This window comes from Myiozetetes cayanensis, unplaced genomic scaffold (genome assembly GCF_022539395.1).
Source record: "Myiozetetes cayanensis isolate MyiCay16 unplaced genomic scaffold, myiCay2020 scf148, whole genome shotgun sequence".
In the NCBI taxonomy this organism is placed as follows: Eukaryota; Metazoa; Chordata; class Aves; order Passeriformes; family Tyrannidae; genus Myiozetetes; species Myiozetetes cayanensis.
Window position 1 is genome coordinate 48014 of NW_026087137.1, and position 18124 is coordinate 66137.

Sequence of the window (18124 nt, forward strand, 5' to 3'; positions counted from 1 at the left end):
ATCCTGAGGCTGTGAGATGCTCCTGGCCCTGCTCCAACCCAGACCCTTATCCAGGGGCTGGGAAATGCTCCTGGCTCTGCTCCAACCCAGACCCTTATCCAGGGGCTGGGGGATGCTCCTGGCCCCACTCCAGCTTGGACAATTTTCTGGGAGATGGAGGATGCTCCCAGTCCTGCTCCAACCCAGACCCTTATCCTGAGGCTGTGGGATGTTCCTGGCTCTGCTCCAACCCAGACCCTTATCCTGAGGCTGTGGGATGCTCCTGGTCCTGCTGCAACCCAGACCCTTATCCAGGGGCTAGGGGATGCTCCTGGTCTTGCTCCAGTCCAGATCCTTATCCTAGGATGAGAGTTACTTCCAACCCTGCTCCAACCCCAACCCTTATCCCGAGGCTGGGGGATGTTCCTGTTCCTGCTCCAATCCAGACTCTTATCCTGAGGCTGTGGGATGCTCCTGGCCCTGCTCCAGCCCAGACCCTTATCCAGAGGCTGGGAAATGCTCCTGGCTCTGCTCCAGCCCAGACCCTTATCCAGAGGCTGTGGGATGTTCCAGACCCTGCTCCAACCCAGACCCTTATCCCGAGGCTGTGAGATGCTCCTGGCTCTGCTCCAGCCCAAATCCTTATCCCAAAGCTGTAGGATGCTGCCAGCCCTGTGCCATCCCAGACCCTTATCCAGAGGCTGGGGGATGTTCCTGGTCCTGCTCCAACCCAAACCTTTATCCAGAGGCTGTGGGATGCTCCTGGCCCTGCTCCAACCCAAATCCTTATCCTAGGATGAGGGTTACTTCCAGCCCTGCTCCAACCCAGACCCTTATCCAGGAACTGGGGGATATTCCAGGCCCTGCTCCAACCCAGACCCTTATCCAGAGGCTGTGGAATGCTCACAGCTCTGCTCCAACCCCGATCCAGGAGCATCCCACTGCCTGTGGATACGGATCCGGGCTGGAGCAGGACAGTGGGATGCTCCTGGCCCCACAGCCACCCAGCCCCTTCTCCCCGAAGAACCTTCTCTAGCAGGGTGTGCTTGGAACAGGGGCCATCCCAACCCTTTCAAGATCCCACAATTCGGGGCGTGGCACCCTCGGGAGCCGCCGGAGCTGTGGGGGCGGGCAGGGAGGTGACACGTCCCTCCCCTCCGGTGTCCCCAGTGCACGGTGAAGGCCCTGTACGACTACAAGGCGCAGCGGGAGGACGAGCTGTCGTTCTGCAAGCAGGCCATCATCCACAACGTGGACAAGCAGGACGGCGGCTGGTGAGGATGTCACACGGGGGTCACCGCGGGCTGGGAGGCCGAGGGGACACCCCGGGGGATCCCACGGATCGTCCCTCTCGTGGGTTTTAACGTCCTCCTCCTCCTTCTCTGTCCCGCCCCTTCCCCGCCCCACCCCCGATCCCTGCTCCGCCCGGCCCCGCACGCAGCTCGGACACCCCCGGCCCCTGCCCCGAAATCCAGCCTTGATCCTCTCCCCCCCTTGCAGGTGGCGGGGGGACTACGGGGGCAAGAAGCAGCTCTGGTTCCCGGCCAACTACGTGGAGGAGATCGTGGGCACCCAAGCGCCGGAGCAGGACGAGGCCGTGAGTGCCACTCCCCCCGGAGCGGGGACACCGGAGATGGTCCCGGTGCTGCTCCAGCTTTTATCCAGGGGCTGGGGGATACTCCTGGTGCTGCTCCAGCTCTTATCCAGGGGCTGGGGGATGCTCCTAGAGCTGCTCCAGCCCCGATCCTTATCCAGGGGCTGGGGGATGCTCCTGGTGCTGCACCAGCTTTTATCCAGGGGCTGGGGGTGCTCCTGGTGCTGCTCAAACCCCGATCCTTATCCAGGGGCTGGGGGATGCTCCCGGTGCTGCTCCAGCTCTTATCCAGGGGTTGGGGGATGCTCCTGGTGCTGCTCCAGCCCAAATCCTTATCCAGAGGCTGGGGATGCTCCTGGTGCTGCTCCAGCCCAGATCCTTATCCAGGGGCTGGGGGATGTTCCTGGTGCTGCTCCAGCCCAGATCCTTATCCAGGGGCTGGGGGATGCTCCTGGAGCTGCTCCAGCCCGGATCCTTATCCTAGGATGAGGGTTACTTCCAGCCCTGCTCCAACCCAGACCCTTATCCAGAAACTGGGGGATGTTCCTGGTGCTTCTCCAGCCCGGATCCTTATCCAGGGGCTGGGGGATGCTCCTGTTGCTGCACCAGCTCAGATCCTTATCCAGGGGCTGGGGGATGCTCCTGGAGCTGCTCCAGCCCAGGTCCTTATCATGGTTCTGCTCCATCCCAGATCCTCATCTAGGGGTTAGGGATGCTCCTGGTGCTTCTCCAGCTCAGATCCTTATCCAGGGGCTGGGGGATGTTCCTAGTGCTGCTCCAGCCCCGATCCTTATCCAGGGGCTGGGGGATGTTCCTGGTGCTACTCCAGCCAAAAATCCTTATCCAGGGGCTGGGGGATGTTCCTGGTGCTTCTCCAGCTCAGATCCTTATCCAGGGGCTGGGGGATGTTCCTGGTGCTGCTCCAGCCCAGATCCTTATCCAGGAGCTGGGGGCTTCTCCCAGTCCTGCTCCAGCCCAAATCCTTATCCAGGGGCTGGGGATGCTCCCAGTCCTGCTCCAACCCAGATCCTTATCCTAGGATGAGGGTTACTTCCAGCCCTGCTCCAACCCAGACCCTTATCCTAATGCTGGTGGATGTTCCTGGTGCTTCTCCAGCCCAGATCCTTATCCAGGGGCTGGGGGATGTTCCTGGTGCTGCTCCAGCTCAGATCCTTATCCTAAGGTTGGGGGATGCTCCTGGTCCTGCTCCAGCCCAGATCCTTATCCAGGGGCTGGGGGATGCTCCTGGTGCTGCTCCAGCCCAAATCCTTATCCAGGGGCTGGGGGATGCTCCTGGAGCTGCTCCAGCTCAGATCCTTATCCAGGGGCTGGGGGATGCTCCTGGAGCTGCTCCAGCTCAGATCCTTATCCTAAGGCTGGGGATGCTCCTGTTGCTGCTCCAGCTCAGATTCTTATCCAGGGGCTGGGGGATGCTCCTGGTGCTGCTCCAGCTCAGATCCTTATCATGGTTCTGCTCCAACCCAGATCCTCATCTAGGGGCTGGGGATGCTCCTGGTGCTGCTCAAGCCCTGATCCTTATCCAAGGGCTGGGGGCTTCTCCCAGTCCTGCTCCAGCTCCGATCCTTATCCAGGGTCTGGGGATGTTCCTGGTGCTGCTCCAGCCCAAATCCTTATTCAGGAGCTGAGGGATGCTTCTGGTGCTGCTCAAGCCCCGATCCTTATCCAGGGTCTGAGGGATGCTCCCAGTCCTGCTCCAGTCCAGATCCTTACCTAGGATGAGGGTTACTTTCAGCTCTGCTCCTACCCAGACCCTTATCCTAATGCTGGTGGATGTTCCTGGTGCTGCTCCAGCCCGGATCCTTATCCAGGGGCTGGGGGATGTTCCTGGTGCTACTCCAGCTTTTATCCAGGGGCTGGGGGATGCTCCTGGTGCTGCTCAAGCCCCGATTCTTATCCAAGGGCTGGGGGCTTCTCCCAGTCCTGCTCCAGCTCCGATCCTTATCCAAGGGCTGGGGGATGTTCCTGGTGCTGCTCCAACCCAAATCCTTATCCAGAGGCTGGGGGATGCTCCTGGTGCTGGACCAGTCTGGATCCTTATCCAGGGGCTGGGGGATGCTCCTGGTGCTGCTCAAGCCCCGATCCTTATCCAGGGGCTGGGGGATGCTCCTGGTGCTGCTCAAGCCCCGATCCTTATCCAGGGGCTGGGGGATGCTCCTGGTGCTGCTCAAACCCCGATCCTTATCCAGGGGCTGGGGGATGCTCCTGGTGCTGCTCCAGCTCAGATCCTTATCCAGGGGCTGGGGGATGTTCCTGGTGCTGCTCCAGCCCAAATCCTTATCCAGGGGCTGGGGGATGCTCCTGGTGCTGCTCCAGCTCTTATCCAGGGGCTGGGGGATGTTCCTGGTGCTGCTCCAGCCCGGATCCTTATCCAGGGGCTGGGGGATGTTCCTGGTGCTGCTCCAACTCAGATCCTTATCCAGGGGCTGGGGGATGCTCCCGGTGCTGCTCCAGCCCGGATCCTTATCCAGGGGCTGGGGGATGTTCCTGGTGCTGCTCCAGCCCGGATCCTTATGCAGGGGCTGGGGGATGCTCCTGGTGCTGCTCCAGCCCCGATTCTTATCCAGGGGCTGGGGGATGTTCCTGGTGCTGCTCCAGCTCAGATCCTTATCCAGGGGCTGGGGGATCCTCCCGGTGCTGCTCCAGCCCAGATCCTTATCCAGGGGCTGGGGGATGGTCCTGGTGCTGCTCCAGCCCAGATCCTTATCCAGGGGCTGGGGGGTGCTCCCGGTGCTGCTCAAACCCCGATCCTTATCCAGGGGCTGGGGGATGCTCCCGGTGCTGCTCCAGCCCGGATCCTTATCATGGTTCTGCTCCAACCCAGATCCTTACCTAGGATGAGGGTTACTTCCAGCCCTGCTCCAACCCAGACCCTTATCCTAAGGCTGGGGGATGCTCCTGGTGCTGCTCCAGCCCCGATCCTTATCCAGGGGCTGGGGGATGCTCCTGGTGCTGCACCAGCTTTTATCCAGGGGCTGGGGGATGCTCCCGGTGCTGCTCAAACCCCGATCCTTATCCAGGGGCTGGGGGATGCTCCCGGTGCTGCTCCAGCTCTTATCCAGGGACTGGGGGATGCTCCTAGTGCTGCTCAAGCCCCGACTCTTATCCAGGGGCTGGGGGATGTTCCTGGAACTACTCCAGCCTGGATCCTTATCCAGGGGCTGGGGGATGTTCCTGGTGCTGCTCCAGCCCAGATCCTTATCCAGGGGCTGGGGGATGCTCCTGGTGCTGCTCCAGCCCAGATCTTTATCATGGTCCTGCTCCAACCCAAATCCTTATCCTAGAATGAGGGTTATTCCAGCCCAGATCCTTATCCTAGGATGAGAGTTACTTCCAGCTCTGCTCCAGCCCAGACCCTTATCCTAAGAATGAGAGTTACTTCCAGCTCTGCTCCAACCCAGACCCTTATCCTAAGGCTGGGAGATGCTCCTGGTCCTGCTCCAGCTCAGATCCTTATCCAGGGGCTGGGGGATGCTCTTGGCCCTGTGCCAACCCAAACCCTTATCCAGTGTCCGGGTGATGCTCCTGGGTGGTTTTTTCCCATTTTTCCTCAGTTTTGGCTGACTGGGAGACCTGGGTGGTGGCTCCCAAGCGGAGCTGTCACCAGGCCTGGCCCCACAGGCCTCTCCCATCTCCCTTATTCCTTCCTCTCTTCCAGTCCTCGGAAAACAGCCCCCTGGGGAACTTCCTGAAGGGATTCATCGACGTCCCGTCCTGCCACGTCGGTGAGTTCCCTACTCACTGATATGGGGGTAATTCCGAGGAGTTGGGACTGATTTGAGGGGAATTCTGAGGAGTTGGGACTGATTTGAGGGGAATTCTGAGGAGTTGGGACTGATTTGAGGGGAATTCTGAGGAGTTGGGACTGATTTGAGGGGAATTCTGAGGAGTTGGGACTGATTTGGGGGAATTCTGAGGAGTTGGGACTGATCTGGGGAATTCTGAGGAGTTGGGACTGATCTGGGGGAATTCAGAGGTCGGGACTGATCTGAGGAGAATTCTGAGGAGCTGGGACTGATCTGGGAGAATTCAGAGGTCGGGACTGACGTGGGAGAATTCAGAGGTCGGGACTGATCTGGGAGAATTCAGAGGTCGGGACTGACGTGGGAGAATTCAGAGGTTGGGACTGATTTGGGAGAATTCAGAGGTTGGGACTGATCTGGGGGAATTCTGAGGAGTTGGGACTGATTTGGGGGAATTCAGAGGTCGGGACTGATTTGGGAGAATTCAGAGGTCGGGACTGATTTGGGAGAATTCAGAGGTTGGGACTGATCTGGGGGAATTCTGAGGAGTTGGGACTGATTTGGGAAAATTCAGAGGTCAGGACTGATCTGAGAGAATTCAGAGGTCGGGACTGATTTGGGAGAATTCAGAGGTCGGGACTGATCTGGGGGAATTCAGAGGTCGGGACTGATCTGGGAGAATTCAGAGGTTGGGACTGATCTGGGAGAATTCAGAGGTTGGGACTGATCTGGGAGAATTCAGAGGTCGGGACTGATTTGGGAGAATTCAGAGGTCGGGACTGATCTGGGAGAATTCAGAGGTCGGGACTGATCTGGGAGAAATTTGGAAGTGTTGGGACCGATCTGGGAGGAATTCGGAGGTTGGAGCTGACTTGGGGGGGGGTGGAATTCCAAGGAGCTGGGACCTCCAGATGATCCAGGGGCGTTTCCCCCTGGCTCCAAGCGCGTTTGGGCCTGGAAATCACGGATCCACGCACCCAAACCCGGCTGGGCGGCGGGTGAGGGGCTGGTGGGAGTGCTGGATGGTTCCCATCCCTCGGGAACGCCCTCGAGTAAAGCCCCCCCTCCCCTCTGGTGTCCTTGTAGTGATCTCCAAAGACGGCAGGAGCTCCAAACCCTTTGTCTTCACCATCCATTCCCAGCAGATGTCCCACGCCGCCCAGGCCCTGGACGTGGCCGCCGACACGCAGGAGGAGCTCAGCGAGTGGGTGGCCAAGATCCGGGAGGCCACGCAGAACGCGGATGCTCGGGTGAGGAGGGAGCGGGAATGGGGTGGGAATGGGAGTGGGAATGGGAGTGGGAATGGGAATGGGAGTGGGAATGGGAATGGGAGTGGGAATGGGAATGGGAGTGGGAATGGGAGTGGGAGTGGGAGTGGGAATGGGAGTGGGAATGGGAATGGGAATGGGAATGGGAATGGGAGTGGGAATGGGAATGGGATGGGAATGGGATGGGAATGGGAGTGGGAATGGGAATGGGAATGGGAATGGGAATGGGAATGGGAATGGGAATGGGAATGGGAATGGGAATGGGAATGGGAATGGGAATGGAATGGGAATGGGAGTGGGAATGGGAGTGGAATGGGAATGGGAGTGGGAATGGGAGTGGGAATGGGAATGGAATGGGAATGGGAGTGGGAATGGGAATGGGGTGGGAATGGGAGGAATGGGAATGGGAATGGGAATGGAGTGGAATGGGAATGGGAGGAATGGGAGTGAATGGGAATGGGAATGGGAATGGGAATGGGAGTGGAATGGGAATGGGAATGGGGTGGGAATGGGAATGGTGGGAATGGGAGGAATGGGAGTGGGAATGGGAGATGGGAATGGGAGTGGGAATGGGAATGGGAATGGGAATGGGAATGGGAGCAGAAATGGGAATGGGGTGGGAATGGGAATGGGATGGGAGTGGGAATGGGAATGGGAATGGGAATGGGAGTGGGAATGGGAATGGGAATGGGAATGGGAATGGGGTGGGAATGGGAATGGGGGGAGGATGGAGGGGTCCTTTGCTGTGGGGATTGGGCCTGGTGTGTCCAAAGGAGGAGGGTTTGGGCTGGGAGCGACTGGGACGGTGCTGGGAGCGAATGGTGGCGTTCTGGGAGGGACTGGGGTGGTACTGGGGACAACTGGAATGATGCTGGAGGCAGCTGGGATCATAATGGGAGTGATGGGAAGTGACTGGGATCATACTGGGAGTGACTGGAAGTGACTGGGATCATACTGGGAGTGACTGGAAGTGACTGGGATCATACTGGGATCATAGTGGGAGTGACTGGAAGTGACTGGCATCATACTGGGAGTGACGGGAAGTGACTGGGATCATACTGGGATGATTGGGAGTGATGGGAAGTGACTGGGATCATACTGGGAGTGACTAGAAGTGACTGGGATCATACTGGGATCATACTGGGAGTGACTGGAAGTGACTGGGATCATACTGGGATCATACTGGGATTGACTAGAAGTGACTGAGATCATACTGAGAATGACTGGGTTGATACTGGGAGTAAGTGGAATCAGGACTGGGAGGCGAGCTGGGATCATACTGGGAGTGACTGGAAGTGACTGGAATCATACTGGGATCATACTGGGAGTGACTGGAAGTGACTGGGATCATACTGGGAGTGACTGGAAGTGACTGGGATCATACTGGGATCATACTGGGAGTGACTGGAAGTGACTGGGATCATACTGGGATGATACTGGAAGTGACTGGAAGTGACTGGGATCATACTGGGATGCTGATACTGGAGCAATTGGGGACTGGAAGTGACTGGGATCATACTGGGGTCATACTGGAAGTGACTGGAAGTGACTGGGATCATACTGGGATCATACTGGGATCATACTGGGCTTGACTGGAAGTGACTGGGATCATACTGGGAGTGACTGGAAGTGACTGGGATCATACTGGGAGTGACTGGAAGTGACTGGGATCATACTGGGATCATACTGGGATTGACTGGAAGTGACTGGGATCATACTGGGATCATACTGGGAGTGACTGGAAGTGACTGGGATTATACTGGGAGTGACTGGGTTGATATTGGGAGAAAGTGGAACCACGCTGGAGGCAGCTGGGATCATACTGGGAGTGACTGGACATGACTGGAATTGTACTGGGAGTGACTGGAAGTGACTGGAATCATACTGGGAGTGGTGGAAAAAGGCTGGGATCATACTGGGGTTATACTGGGAATGACTGGAAGTGACTAGGATCATACTGGGATCAGCTGGAGCATACTGGGATCATACGTGATTGACAGGACAGACTGGGATCGTGACTGGGAGTCATACTGGGATCATACTGGGAGTGACTGGAAGTGACTGGGATCATACTGGGATCATACTGGGATAGACTGGAAGTGACTGGGATCATACTGGGGTCATACTGGGATCATGATGGCATTGACAGGGAGCAACTGGGACCATATTGGGAGCAACTGGAATCATACTGGGAGTGACTGGAAGTGACTGGGATCATACTGGGATCATACTGGGATTGACTAGAAGTGACTGGAGTCATACTGGGATTGACTAGAAGTGACTGGGATCATACTGGGATCATACTGGGAGTGACCAGAAGTGACTGGAATCATACTGGGATTGACTGGAAGTGACTGGGATCATACTGGCATCATACTGAGAGTGACTGGAAGTGACTGGGATCATACTGGGATTGACTGGGTTGATACTGGGAGTGACTGGAAGTGACTGGAAGTGACTGGGATCGTGTACTGGGAGTGACTGCAAGTGACTGGGATCATACTGGGAGTGGTGGGAAAAGACTGGGATCATACTGGGGTTATACTGGGAGTGACTGTGACTAGGATCATACTGGGATCATACTGGGATCATACTGGGATCATGATGGCATTGACAGGGAGCAACTGGGACCATATTGGGGGCAACTGGAATCATACTGGGATTGACTAGAAGTGACTGGGATCATACTGGCATCATACTGGGATTGACTAGAAGTCACTGGGATCATACGGGGATTGACTAGAAATGACTGGGATCATACTGGCATCATACTGGGATTGACTAGAAGTGACTGGGATCATACTGGGAGTGACTAGAAGTGACTGGGATCATACTGGGAGTGACTGGAAGTGACTGGGATCATACTGGGATCATACTGGGAGTGACTGGAAGTGACTGGCATCATACTGGGAGTGACTGGAAGTGACTGGGATCATAGTGGGAGTGACTGGGTTGATACTGGGAGTGACTGGAAGTGACTGGAATTGTACTGGGAGTGACTACAAGTGACTGGGATCATACTAGGAGCAGTGGGAAAAGACTGGGATCATACTGGGGTTATACTGGGAGTGACTGTGACTAGGATCATACTGGGATCATACTGGGATCATATGAGGATCATACTGGGAGTGGTGAGAAGGGACTGGGATCATACTGGGGTCATACTGGGACATGATGGCATTGACAGGGAGCAACTGGGACCATGTTGGGGTCAACTGGAATCATACTGGGAGTGACTGGAAGTGACTGGGATCATACTGGGATCGTACTGGGATAGACTGAAGTAACTAGGATCATACTGGGATCATACTGGGATCATGATAGTGTTGACAGGGACCAACTGGGACCATGTTGGGGTCAACTGGAATCATATTGAGAGTGACTGGGATTATACTGGAAGCGACTGGAACCATCCTGGGAGTAGCTGGGATCACACTGGGATCGCGCTGGGATAGACTGGGATTACCAGCGGGTGTGAACGGAACCTTACTGGGGGTTACTGGGAGCTGCTGGGCCCGCACACTGGGAGCAACTGGGAGCAACTGGGAGCAACTTTTCCCGCTTTGCCGGTGCAGATGCAGGAGGGGAAGATCATGGAGCGGAGGAAGAAGATCGCGCTGGAGCTCTCGGAGCTGGTCGTTTACTGCCGCCCGGTGCCGTTCGACGAGGACAGTAAGAGCCGGGAGAGCGGGATCTGGGACGGGATGAGCGCAGGAAGAGCATCCAAAGTCTTTTCCTGACGGTCCCCTCGGCTGTTGCAGAGATCGGCACGGACAAGGCGTGTTACCGGGACATGTCGTCCTTCCCGGAGACCAAGGCGGAGAAATACGCCAACCGCAGCAAGGGCAAGAAATTCCTGCAGTACAACCGGCGCCAGCTGAGCCGGATCTATCCCAAGGGCCAGCGCCTGGACTCCTCCAACTACGACCCGCTGCCCATGTGGATCTGCGGGAGCCAACTCGTGGCCCTCAACTTCCAGACGCCCGGTAAATCCTGATCCACGGTGGGGGGTGTTGGGATTGGAACTGTGGGTGATGCCCAGAGTTTTTATCCCTGGTGGTTCTGGACTGGGTTGTCTTGTTGGAGGTGGTTTGGGTGATCACTCCAACCTTGGGCATCATCCTAATGGGATCATCATCTCCCATCTCTCCAACCTTGGGCATCATCCTGATGGGATTGTCATCTCCCATAGCTCTGCCCTGGGTCTTGTTGGAGGTGGTTTGGGTGATCACTCCAACCTTGGGCATCATCCTGATGGGATTGTGATCTCGCATGGCTCTGCCCTGGGTCTTGGTGGAGGTGGTTTGGGTGACCACTCCAACCTTGGGCATCATCCTGATGGGATTGTGATCTCACATGGCTCTGCCCTGGGTCTTGGTGGAGGTGGTTTGGGTGATCACTCCAACCTTGGGCATCATCCTGATGGGATTGTCATCTCCCATGGCTCTGCCCTGGGTCTTGGTGGAGGTGGTTTGGGTGATCACTCCAACCTTGGGCATCATCCTGATGGGATCATCATCTCCCCTAGCTCTGCCCTGGGTCTTGGTGGAGGTGGTTTGGGTGATCACTCCAACCTTGGGCATCATCCTGATGGGATTGTCATCTCCCATAGCTCTGCCCTGGGTCTTGGTGGAGGTGGTTTGGGTGATCACTCCAACCTTGGGCATCATCCTGATGGGATCTCTCCAGCCTTGGGCATCATCCTGATGGGATTGTCATCTCCCATAGCTCTGCCCTGGGTCTTGGTGGAGGTGGTTTGGGTGATCTCTCCAACCTTGGCCATCATCCTAATGGGGATCATCATCTCCCATAGCTCTGCCCTGAGTCTTGGTGGAGGTGGTTTGGGTGATCTCTCCAGCCTTGGGATCTCCCATAGCATCCCTGCACTGGGGTCTTGTTGGAGGTGGTTTGGGTGATCTCTCCATCCTGTTCCCTCATCCTGATGGGGACACAGGATATGGTTTGGATGAGCTCTCCATCCTTTTCCCTCATCCCGATGGGGACACAGGAGATGGTTTGGATGATCTCTCCATCCTTTGCCCCCATCCTGATGGGGACACAGGAGATGATTTGGATGATCTCTCCATCCGTTTCCCTCATCCCAATGGGGACACAGGAGATGGTTTGGATGATCTCTCCATCCTTTTCCCTCATCCCAATGGGGACACAGGAGATGGTTTGGATGATCTCTCCATCCTTTTCCCCCATCCTAATGGGGACACAGGAGATGGTTTGGATGATCTCTCCATCCTTTTCCCTCATCCCAATGGGGACACAGGAGATGATTTGGATGAGCTCTCCATCCTTTTCCCTCATCCTGATGGGGACACAGGAGGTGGTTTGGATGATCATCCTTTTCCCTCATCCCAATGGGGACACAGGAGATGATTTGGATGATCTCTCCATCCTTTTCCCCCATCCCGATGGGGACACAGGAGATGATTTGGATGAGCTCTCCATCCTTTTCCCTCATCCTGATGGGGACACAGGAGATGGTTTGGATGATGGGGACACAGGAGATGGTTTGGATGATCTCTCCATCCTTTTCCCTCATCCCAATGGGGACACAGGAGATGGTTTGGATGATCTCTCCATCCTTTCCCTCATCCCAATGGGGGCACAGGAGATGATTTGGATGAACTCTCCATCCTTTTCCCTCATCCCGATGGGGGCACCTCCATACAATCCTTGGGCGCTTCATCCAAAGCCCGGCTTCATCCCAGCTCCAGCCAGGCTTGGGGGCTCTTAGTTGGGTTTGCCAAGGCAGGACCCTCCTCCCAAGGACCTCGAGGAGGCCCCCGAGCCCCAGGGCTGAGCCCTGCTCTGTCCCACGGCCGCAGACAAACCCATGCAGCTGAACCAGGCGCTCTTCATGCTCGGGGGCCGCAGCGGGTACGTCCTCCAGCCCGACATCATGAGGGACGAGACCTTCGACCCCTTCGACAAGAACAGCCTGAAGATCGTGGAGCCCATCACGGTCCAGCTGCAGGCAAGTGGGCAACGACCACCCCGAGGTGACCACCGCCGAGGTGGGACTCGGCCCTTCCGTTTTGGAGTGGGTGTTACCAGCCAGGTGGAGCTGGTTCCTTCCTGGAGGTCCCTCCTCACCCTGCTGCCCCTTCCCGTTCCCCCCCACAGATCCTGGGCGCCCGGCACCTGCCCAAGAACGGCCGGAGCATCGTGTGCCCCTTCGTGGAGGTGGAGGTTTGCGGCTCCGAGTACGACAACAGCAAGAACAAGACGGATGTCGTGGGTGAGGGACTGGAGGGGTGCCCTGGGAGGGGACCTGAGGGTGCCAGGGCCACGTGGGTGATGGACATGTGGCCAGCCCAGCTCTGACCCTTCCCGCTGTCCCCCACAGCTGACAACGGCTTCAACCCCGTGTGGCTCTTCAAGCAGTTCGTCTTCGACATCAACAACCCCGAGTTCGCCTTCCTGCGCTTCGTGGTGTACGAGGAGGACATGTTCAGTGACCCCAACTTCTTGGCACAGGCCACCTTCCCCGTCAAGGGCCTCAAAACAGGTATGGGCCTTCCACCGGCGTCGGCATCACCTCCCTCGTGGTCAGGGAATCGTGGAAGGGTTTGGGTTGGAAGGGACCTTTAAAGGTCATCTCCATCATCAAGTCATGGAATCATTGAAGGGTTTGGGTTGGAAAGGGCTTGTAATGGTCAACTAGTCCAGACCTTTGCAATCATCATCTCCAGCATCATTGTCTCCGTCGTCAAGTCATGAAATCATAGAAGGGTTTGGGTTGGAAAGGACTTTTAATGGTCAGCTAGTCCAGACCTTTGCAATCATCATCTCCATCATCATCGTCTCCATCATCAAGTCATGGAATCATTGAAGGGTTTGGGTTGGAAAGGGCTTGTAATGGTCAGCTAGTCCAGACCTTTGCAATCATCATCTCCATCATCATCGTCTCCATCATCAAGTCATGAAATCATAGAAGGGTTTGGGTTGGAAAGGACTTTTAATGGTCAACTAGTCCAGACCTTTGCAGTCATCATCTCCATCATCAAGTCATGAAATCATAGAAGGGTTTGGGTTGAAAGGGACCTTCATTGGGTCAACTAGTCCAGACCTTTGCAATCATCATCTCCATCATCATCGTCTCCATCGTCAAGTCATGAAATCATAGAAGGGTTTGGGTTGAAAGGGACCTTTATTGGGTCAACTACTGCAAACCCTTGCAATCATCATCATCATCAGAGAGTCATGAAATCACAGAAGGGTTTGGGTTGAAAGGGACCTTTATGGGTCATCAAGTCCAACCCCCCTGCAACCATCATCATCCTCACCCTCATCATCTCTCGGGTTGCTGGCCGTGCTGAGGGGCTCGGCCCCTGCCGTGGCCCTGAGCTCTGTCGTGGTGCTGTGTCCAGGCTACCGCTCGGTGCCGTTGAAGAACAGCTACACCGAGGACCTGGAACTCGCCTCCCTCCTCATCCACATCGAGATCATCAACGCCAAGGCAGGTGGCCCCCGTTACCTCCGTTTCCCCGACCCGAACGAGGAGCTCCCATCTCGGGGTGCCCCCCCTTGCCCCTCCCCGCCTCACCCCTTTGCTTCGGGGGCAGGAGGAAGACGAGGAGAACCTCTACTCGTCCATCCAGCAGCTGCGGGACCGCGCCAGCGAGCTCTCCAGCCAGGTCTCCAGCTACGAGCGCGCCAACGGCTGCGACTCCCGCTACCAGCAGCGCCTGGACGAGCTGCGGGCGGCCCAGGAGCGGCTCATGGAGCTCACCGAGGTCCGCAACCGCAAGTGAGTGTCCCCAGAGCCCGTGCCCGTGGGTGCTCCCTCTCGTGGGGAATGGTCTCTAAAGCCCCCACCCTGCTCCCTCGGCAGGCTGATGGAGAAGAAGAAGAGGGACCGGCAGATGGTCACCAAGCGCAGCTGAGCGGGAGGGACGCGAGCGCCGGAGCTCCTCGGCCACCTCCCGTCCTGCCACGCGGGCGGGTGGGGTGGCCACGGGCAGGGTGCCTCCAGGGTGCCTCCAGCTCTCATCCCGTGTCCCCTGGGGGCTCGTGGCCGTGGCTTTGTCCCCACGGGGTGGCCGTGGCTGTGGCTCCTCTTCCATCGTCATCGTCGTCCGACAACGGGGAAACTGAGGCCCGGCCCCGGGGTGGGGCAGGACCGGCCACCTCCATCCTGGGAATGTTTGACAGGATGGGCTGGCAGTGAAAGCCCGGGATGGGGACACAGGGGACACTCTGGGGGAGGGGGGGCAGGGGGGTGTTTTGTCCCCCCCCTATAAATATCTGTATTTTCTTCTTTTATCCAGCCTGTACATACGGCGGGGGGAGGGGAGGGGAGGGGAGGGGTGTCTGGACCAGCTACAGTATTAGGGCACGGGGGGGGACCCCAAAATGTCTGCAGATGTCCCAGGAAAGGAGCAGGGGACGAGTCTGGGGGTGTCCCCCAGGACAGGGTGGCGGTGACGAGGTGCCCTGAGGTAGGTACGGGCACCCAGGTGGCCCCAGAGGGGACAGGGATGGCACCCAGTGTTGTCACCAAAACCTGGGAATGGGGACGGATCCTGCCAGGGGAACCCATGGAGGTGGTGGATGGGGACATCTTGGGGTGTCCCCCGGGGTCAGGGTGTCCCTGAGGGGGGGGGGGGACCTGTGTATTCTTTGTATGAAAATAAATCTATTTAGCCAATATTTATACCTGTGACCTGCTGCCCTCAGCTGGTGTCCCCTCCCCGATGTCCCTGCGGTGGGCGATGTCCCCAGGGGGGTCCCGGATCCAGGGTGTCACCCTTGTCCCCCGTGACGTGTCCTGGAAGTGGTGGGGACACTCAGGTGGGGGTGGTGCTGTGGTAGGGCCGCTTGGGGAGGGGACAGGGGACACAGGACAGGGGACAGGGGACACAGGATGTGGGACAGGGCTGGGGGGGACACCGGGAAGGGGACAGGGGACACAGGACATGGGACAGAGGGCACAGGGCTGGGGGGACACCGGAAGGGGACAGGGGACACAGGATATGGGACAGGGCCAGGGGGACACCAGGAAGGGGACAGGGGACACAGGACAGGGGACAGGGGGCACAGGGCTGGGGGGACACCGGGCAGGGGGCAGGGGACACAGGACATGGGACAGAGGGCACAGGGTCAGGGGGACACCGGGCAGGGGACAGGGGACACAGGACAGGGGACAGGGCTGGGGGGACACCAGGAAGGGGACAGGGGACACAGGACAGGGGACAGGGGACACAGGACAGGGGACAGGGCTGGGGGGACACCAGGAAGGGACAGGGGACACAGGACAGGGGACAGGGCCAGGGGGACACCAGGCAGGGAACAGGGGACACAGGACATGGGACAGAGGGCACAGGGCCAGGGGGACACCAGGAAGGGGACAGGGGACACAGGATGTGGGACAGAGGGCACAGGGCTGGGGGGACACCAGGAAGGGGACAGGGGACACAGGACATGGGACAGGGGACAGGGCCCGGGGGGCACCAGGAAGGGGACAGGGGACACAGGACAGGGGACAGGGTCAGGGGGACACCAGGAAGGGGACAGGGGACACAGGACAGGGGACACAGGACATGGGACAGGGCCAGGGGACACTGGAAGGGACAGGGACACAGGACAGGACAGGGCCAGGGGACACCAGGAAGGACAGGGACACAGGACATGGACAGAGGCACAGGGCTGAGGGGACACCAGGCAGGGGGCAGGGGACACAGGACATGGGACAGAGGACACAGGACATGCAGGGGACACCAGGAAGGGACAGGGACACAGGACAGGGGACAGGGGACAGGGCTGGGGGGACACCAGGAAGGGGACAGGGGACACAGGACAGGGGACACAGGACAGGGGACAGGGCTGGGGGGACACCAGGAAGGGGACAGGGGACACAGGACATGGGACAGGGCCAGGGGGACACCAGGAAGGGGACAGGGGACACAGGACAGGGGACAGGCCCAGGGGGACACCAGGAAGGGGACAGGGGACACAGGACATGGGACACGGGACAGGGGACACCAGGACAGGGACAGGGGACACAGGACAGGGGACACAGGACAGAGGACAGGGACTGGGAGGACACAGGGAAGGGAACAGGGGACACAGGACAGGGGACAGGGCCGGGGGACACCAGGACAGGGGACAGGGGACACAGGACATGGGACAGGGGACACAGGACAGGGGACAGGGCCAGGGGGACACCGGGCAGGGGGCAGGGGACACAGGACATGAGACAGGGGACACCAACCAGGGGACACAAGGGGCTGGGGACAGAGAGGGCAGGGGGACACAGGATTAGGGGATGTGGGTACAGGGGACCATGGGGACACAGGGGATGTGGGGACAGAGGGCCATGGGGACACAGGATTAGGGGTTGTGGGGACAGGGGACAGAGGGCCATGGGGACACAGGATTAGGGGATGTGGGGACAGGGGACAGAGGGCCATGGGGACACAGGATTAGGGGTTGTGGGGACAGGGGACAGAGGGCCATGGGGACACAGGATTAGGGGATGTGGGGACAGGGGACAGAGGGTCATGGAGACTCAGGATTAGAGGCCATGGGGACAGGGGACACGGGACCATGGGGACACAGGATTAGGGGATGTGGGGACAGGGGACACGGGACCATGGGGACACAGGGGATGTGGGGACAGGGGACAGAGGGCCATGGGGACACAGGGGATGTGGGGACAGGGGACAGAGGGCCATGGGGACACAGGATTAGGGGATGTGGGGACAGGGGACAGAGGGTCATGGGGACAGGGGACAGAGGGCCATGGGGACACAGGATTAGGGGATGTGGAGACACAGCTCCATGGAGACACACACAGGGCCATGGGGACAGCTCTGTAGGAATTCGGATCCATGAGGACACCCACAGATCCATAGGATTTGGATCCACAGGAATTCAGATCCATAGGGACCCCCACAGCTCCACAGGAATTCGGATCCATGAGGACACCCAGGGATCCACAGGATTCGGATCCATAGGATTTGGATCCATAGGATTCGGATCCATAGGGACCCCACAGGAATTCGGATCCATGAGGACACCCAGAGATCCACAGGAATTCGGATCCATAGGATTTGGGTCCATAGGATTCGGATCCATAGGATTTGGATCCATAGGGACACCCAGGGATCCCTAGATTCGGATCCCTAGGATTGGGATCCATAGGGACACCCAGGGATCCGTAGGATTTAGATCCATAGGGTTCGGATCCACAGGATTTGGATCCATAGGGACACCCAGGGATCCCTAGATTCGGATCCCTAGGATTCAGATCCATAGGGACACCCAGGGATCCCTAGATTCGGATCCCTAGGATTCGGATCCCTAGGATTCGGATCCCTAGGATTGGGATCCATACGGACACCCCGTTCCCCTCCCCCTCCGCCCAGCAAGTGGGCGTGTCCTTCCTCCAAACCCCGCCCCTTTTCCCGCTGCTGGCCCCGCCTCCTCTCTCCCATTGGTTGCCCTCCCCCTCCCGCCGCTCCCCATTGGCTGGCGGGCCGCGCGCGCGCCCGGACGCGGAAGCG

General features: G+C 58.3%; 2 protein-coding genes and 1 long non-coding RNA gene across 12 annotated transcripts in view; all 3 read left to right on the top strand.

Annotated features, from left to right (window-relative positions):
• Positions 1 to 14833, top strand: part of LOC126637170 (1-phosphatidylinositol 4,5-bisphosphate phosphodiesterase gamma-1-like) — a 33063-nt gene extending 18230 nt beyond the window's left edge. Inside the window, exons 20-31 of one of the 4 annotated variants that reach the window (XM_050310107.1) lie at positions 1150 to 1253; positions 1480 to 1576; positions 5250 to 5316; positions 6421 to 6584; positions 10178 to 10274; positions 10364 to 10588; positions 12443 to 12591; positions 12741 to 12855; positions 12964 to 13125; positions 13988 to 14076; positions 14183 to 14367; positions 14452 to 14833. In XM_050310107.1, the coding sequence (XP_050166064.1) occupies positions 1150 to 1253; positions 1480 to 1576; positions 5250 to 5316; positions 6421 to 6584; positions 10178 to 10274; positions 10364 to 10588; positions 12443 to 12591; positions 12741 to 12855; positions 12964 to 13125; positions 13988 to 14076; positions 14183 to 14367; positions 14452 to 14503 (1506 nt within the window). In that variant the 3' untranslated portion in view covers positions 14504 to 14833. Of the gene's footprint in view, positions 1 to 1149; positions 1254 to 1479; positions 1577 to 5249; positions 5317 to 6420; positions 6585 to 10177; positions 10275 to 10363; positions 10589 to 12442; positions 12592 to 12740; positions 12856 to 12963; positions 13126 to 13987; positions 14077 to 14182; positions 14368 to 14451 lie in introns of those variants that run through there. The other 3 variants (XM_050310108.1, XM_050310109.1, XM_050310110.1) reach the window with 3 other exon arrangements.
• Positions 8104 to 10159, top strand: LOC126637175 (uncharacterized). The gene is made up of 3 exons (XR_007628256.1): positions 8104 to 8367; positions 8628 to 9023; positions 9273 to 10159. It is a non-coding gene; the product is annotated as an uncharacterized LOC126637175 (long non-coding RNA).
• Positions 10610 to 12436, top strand: LOC126637174 (uncharacterized). 7 transcript variants are annotated; one of them, XM_050310166.1, is made up of 5 exons: positions 10610 to 10901; positions 10986 to 11069; positions 11154 to 11353; positions 11506 to 11937; positions 12041 to 12436. In XM_050310166.1, exons 1-5 carry the CDS (start codon positions 10637 to 10639, stop codon positions 12230 to 12232), a joined length of 1173 nt encoding a protein of 390 aa, XP_050166123.1. In that variant the 5' UTR covers positions 10610 to 10636; the 3' UTR covers positions 12233 to 12436. The 7 variants fall into 7 exon arrangements, with proteins under 7 accessions (XP_050166123.1, XP_050166120.1, XP_050166121.1 ...); XM_050310163.1 differs by having other exon boundaries at positions 10986 to 11353; XM_050310164.1 differs by having other exon boundaries at positions 10986 to 11353; positions 12122 to 12436.
• Positions 14834 to 18124: the final 3291 nt, after the last annotated feature.

Excerpts from the sequence above, each read along its gene's own strand:
- LOC126637174 (XM_050310163.1), top strand. The coding sequence starts at position 10,637 with ATGCCCAGAGTTTTTATCCCTGGTGGTTCTGGACTGGGTTGTCTTGTT. Across the intron at positions 11,354-11,505 it reads TGCCCTGGGTCTTGGTGGAG|GTGGTTTGGGTGATCTCTCC; the intron begins GTGGTTTGGGTG and ends GTCTTGTTGGAG. Across the intron at positions 11,938-12,040 it reads TCCTGATGGGGACACAGGAG|ATGATTTGGATGAGCTCTCC; the intron begins GTGGTTTGGATG and ends GGGACACAGGAG.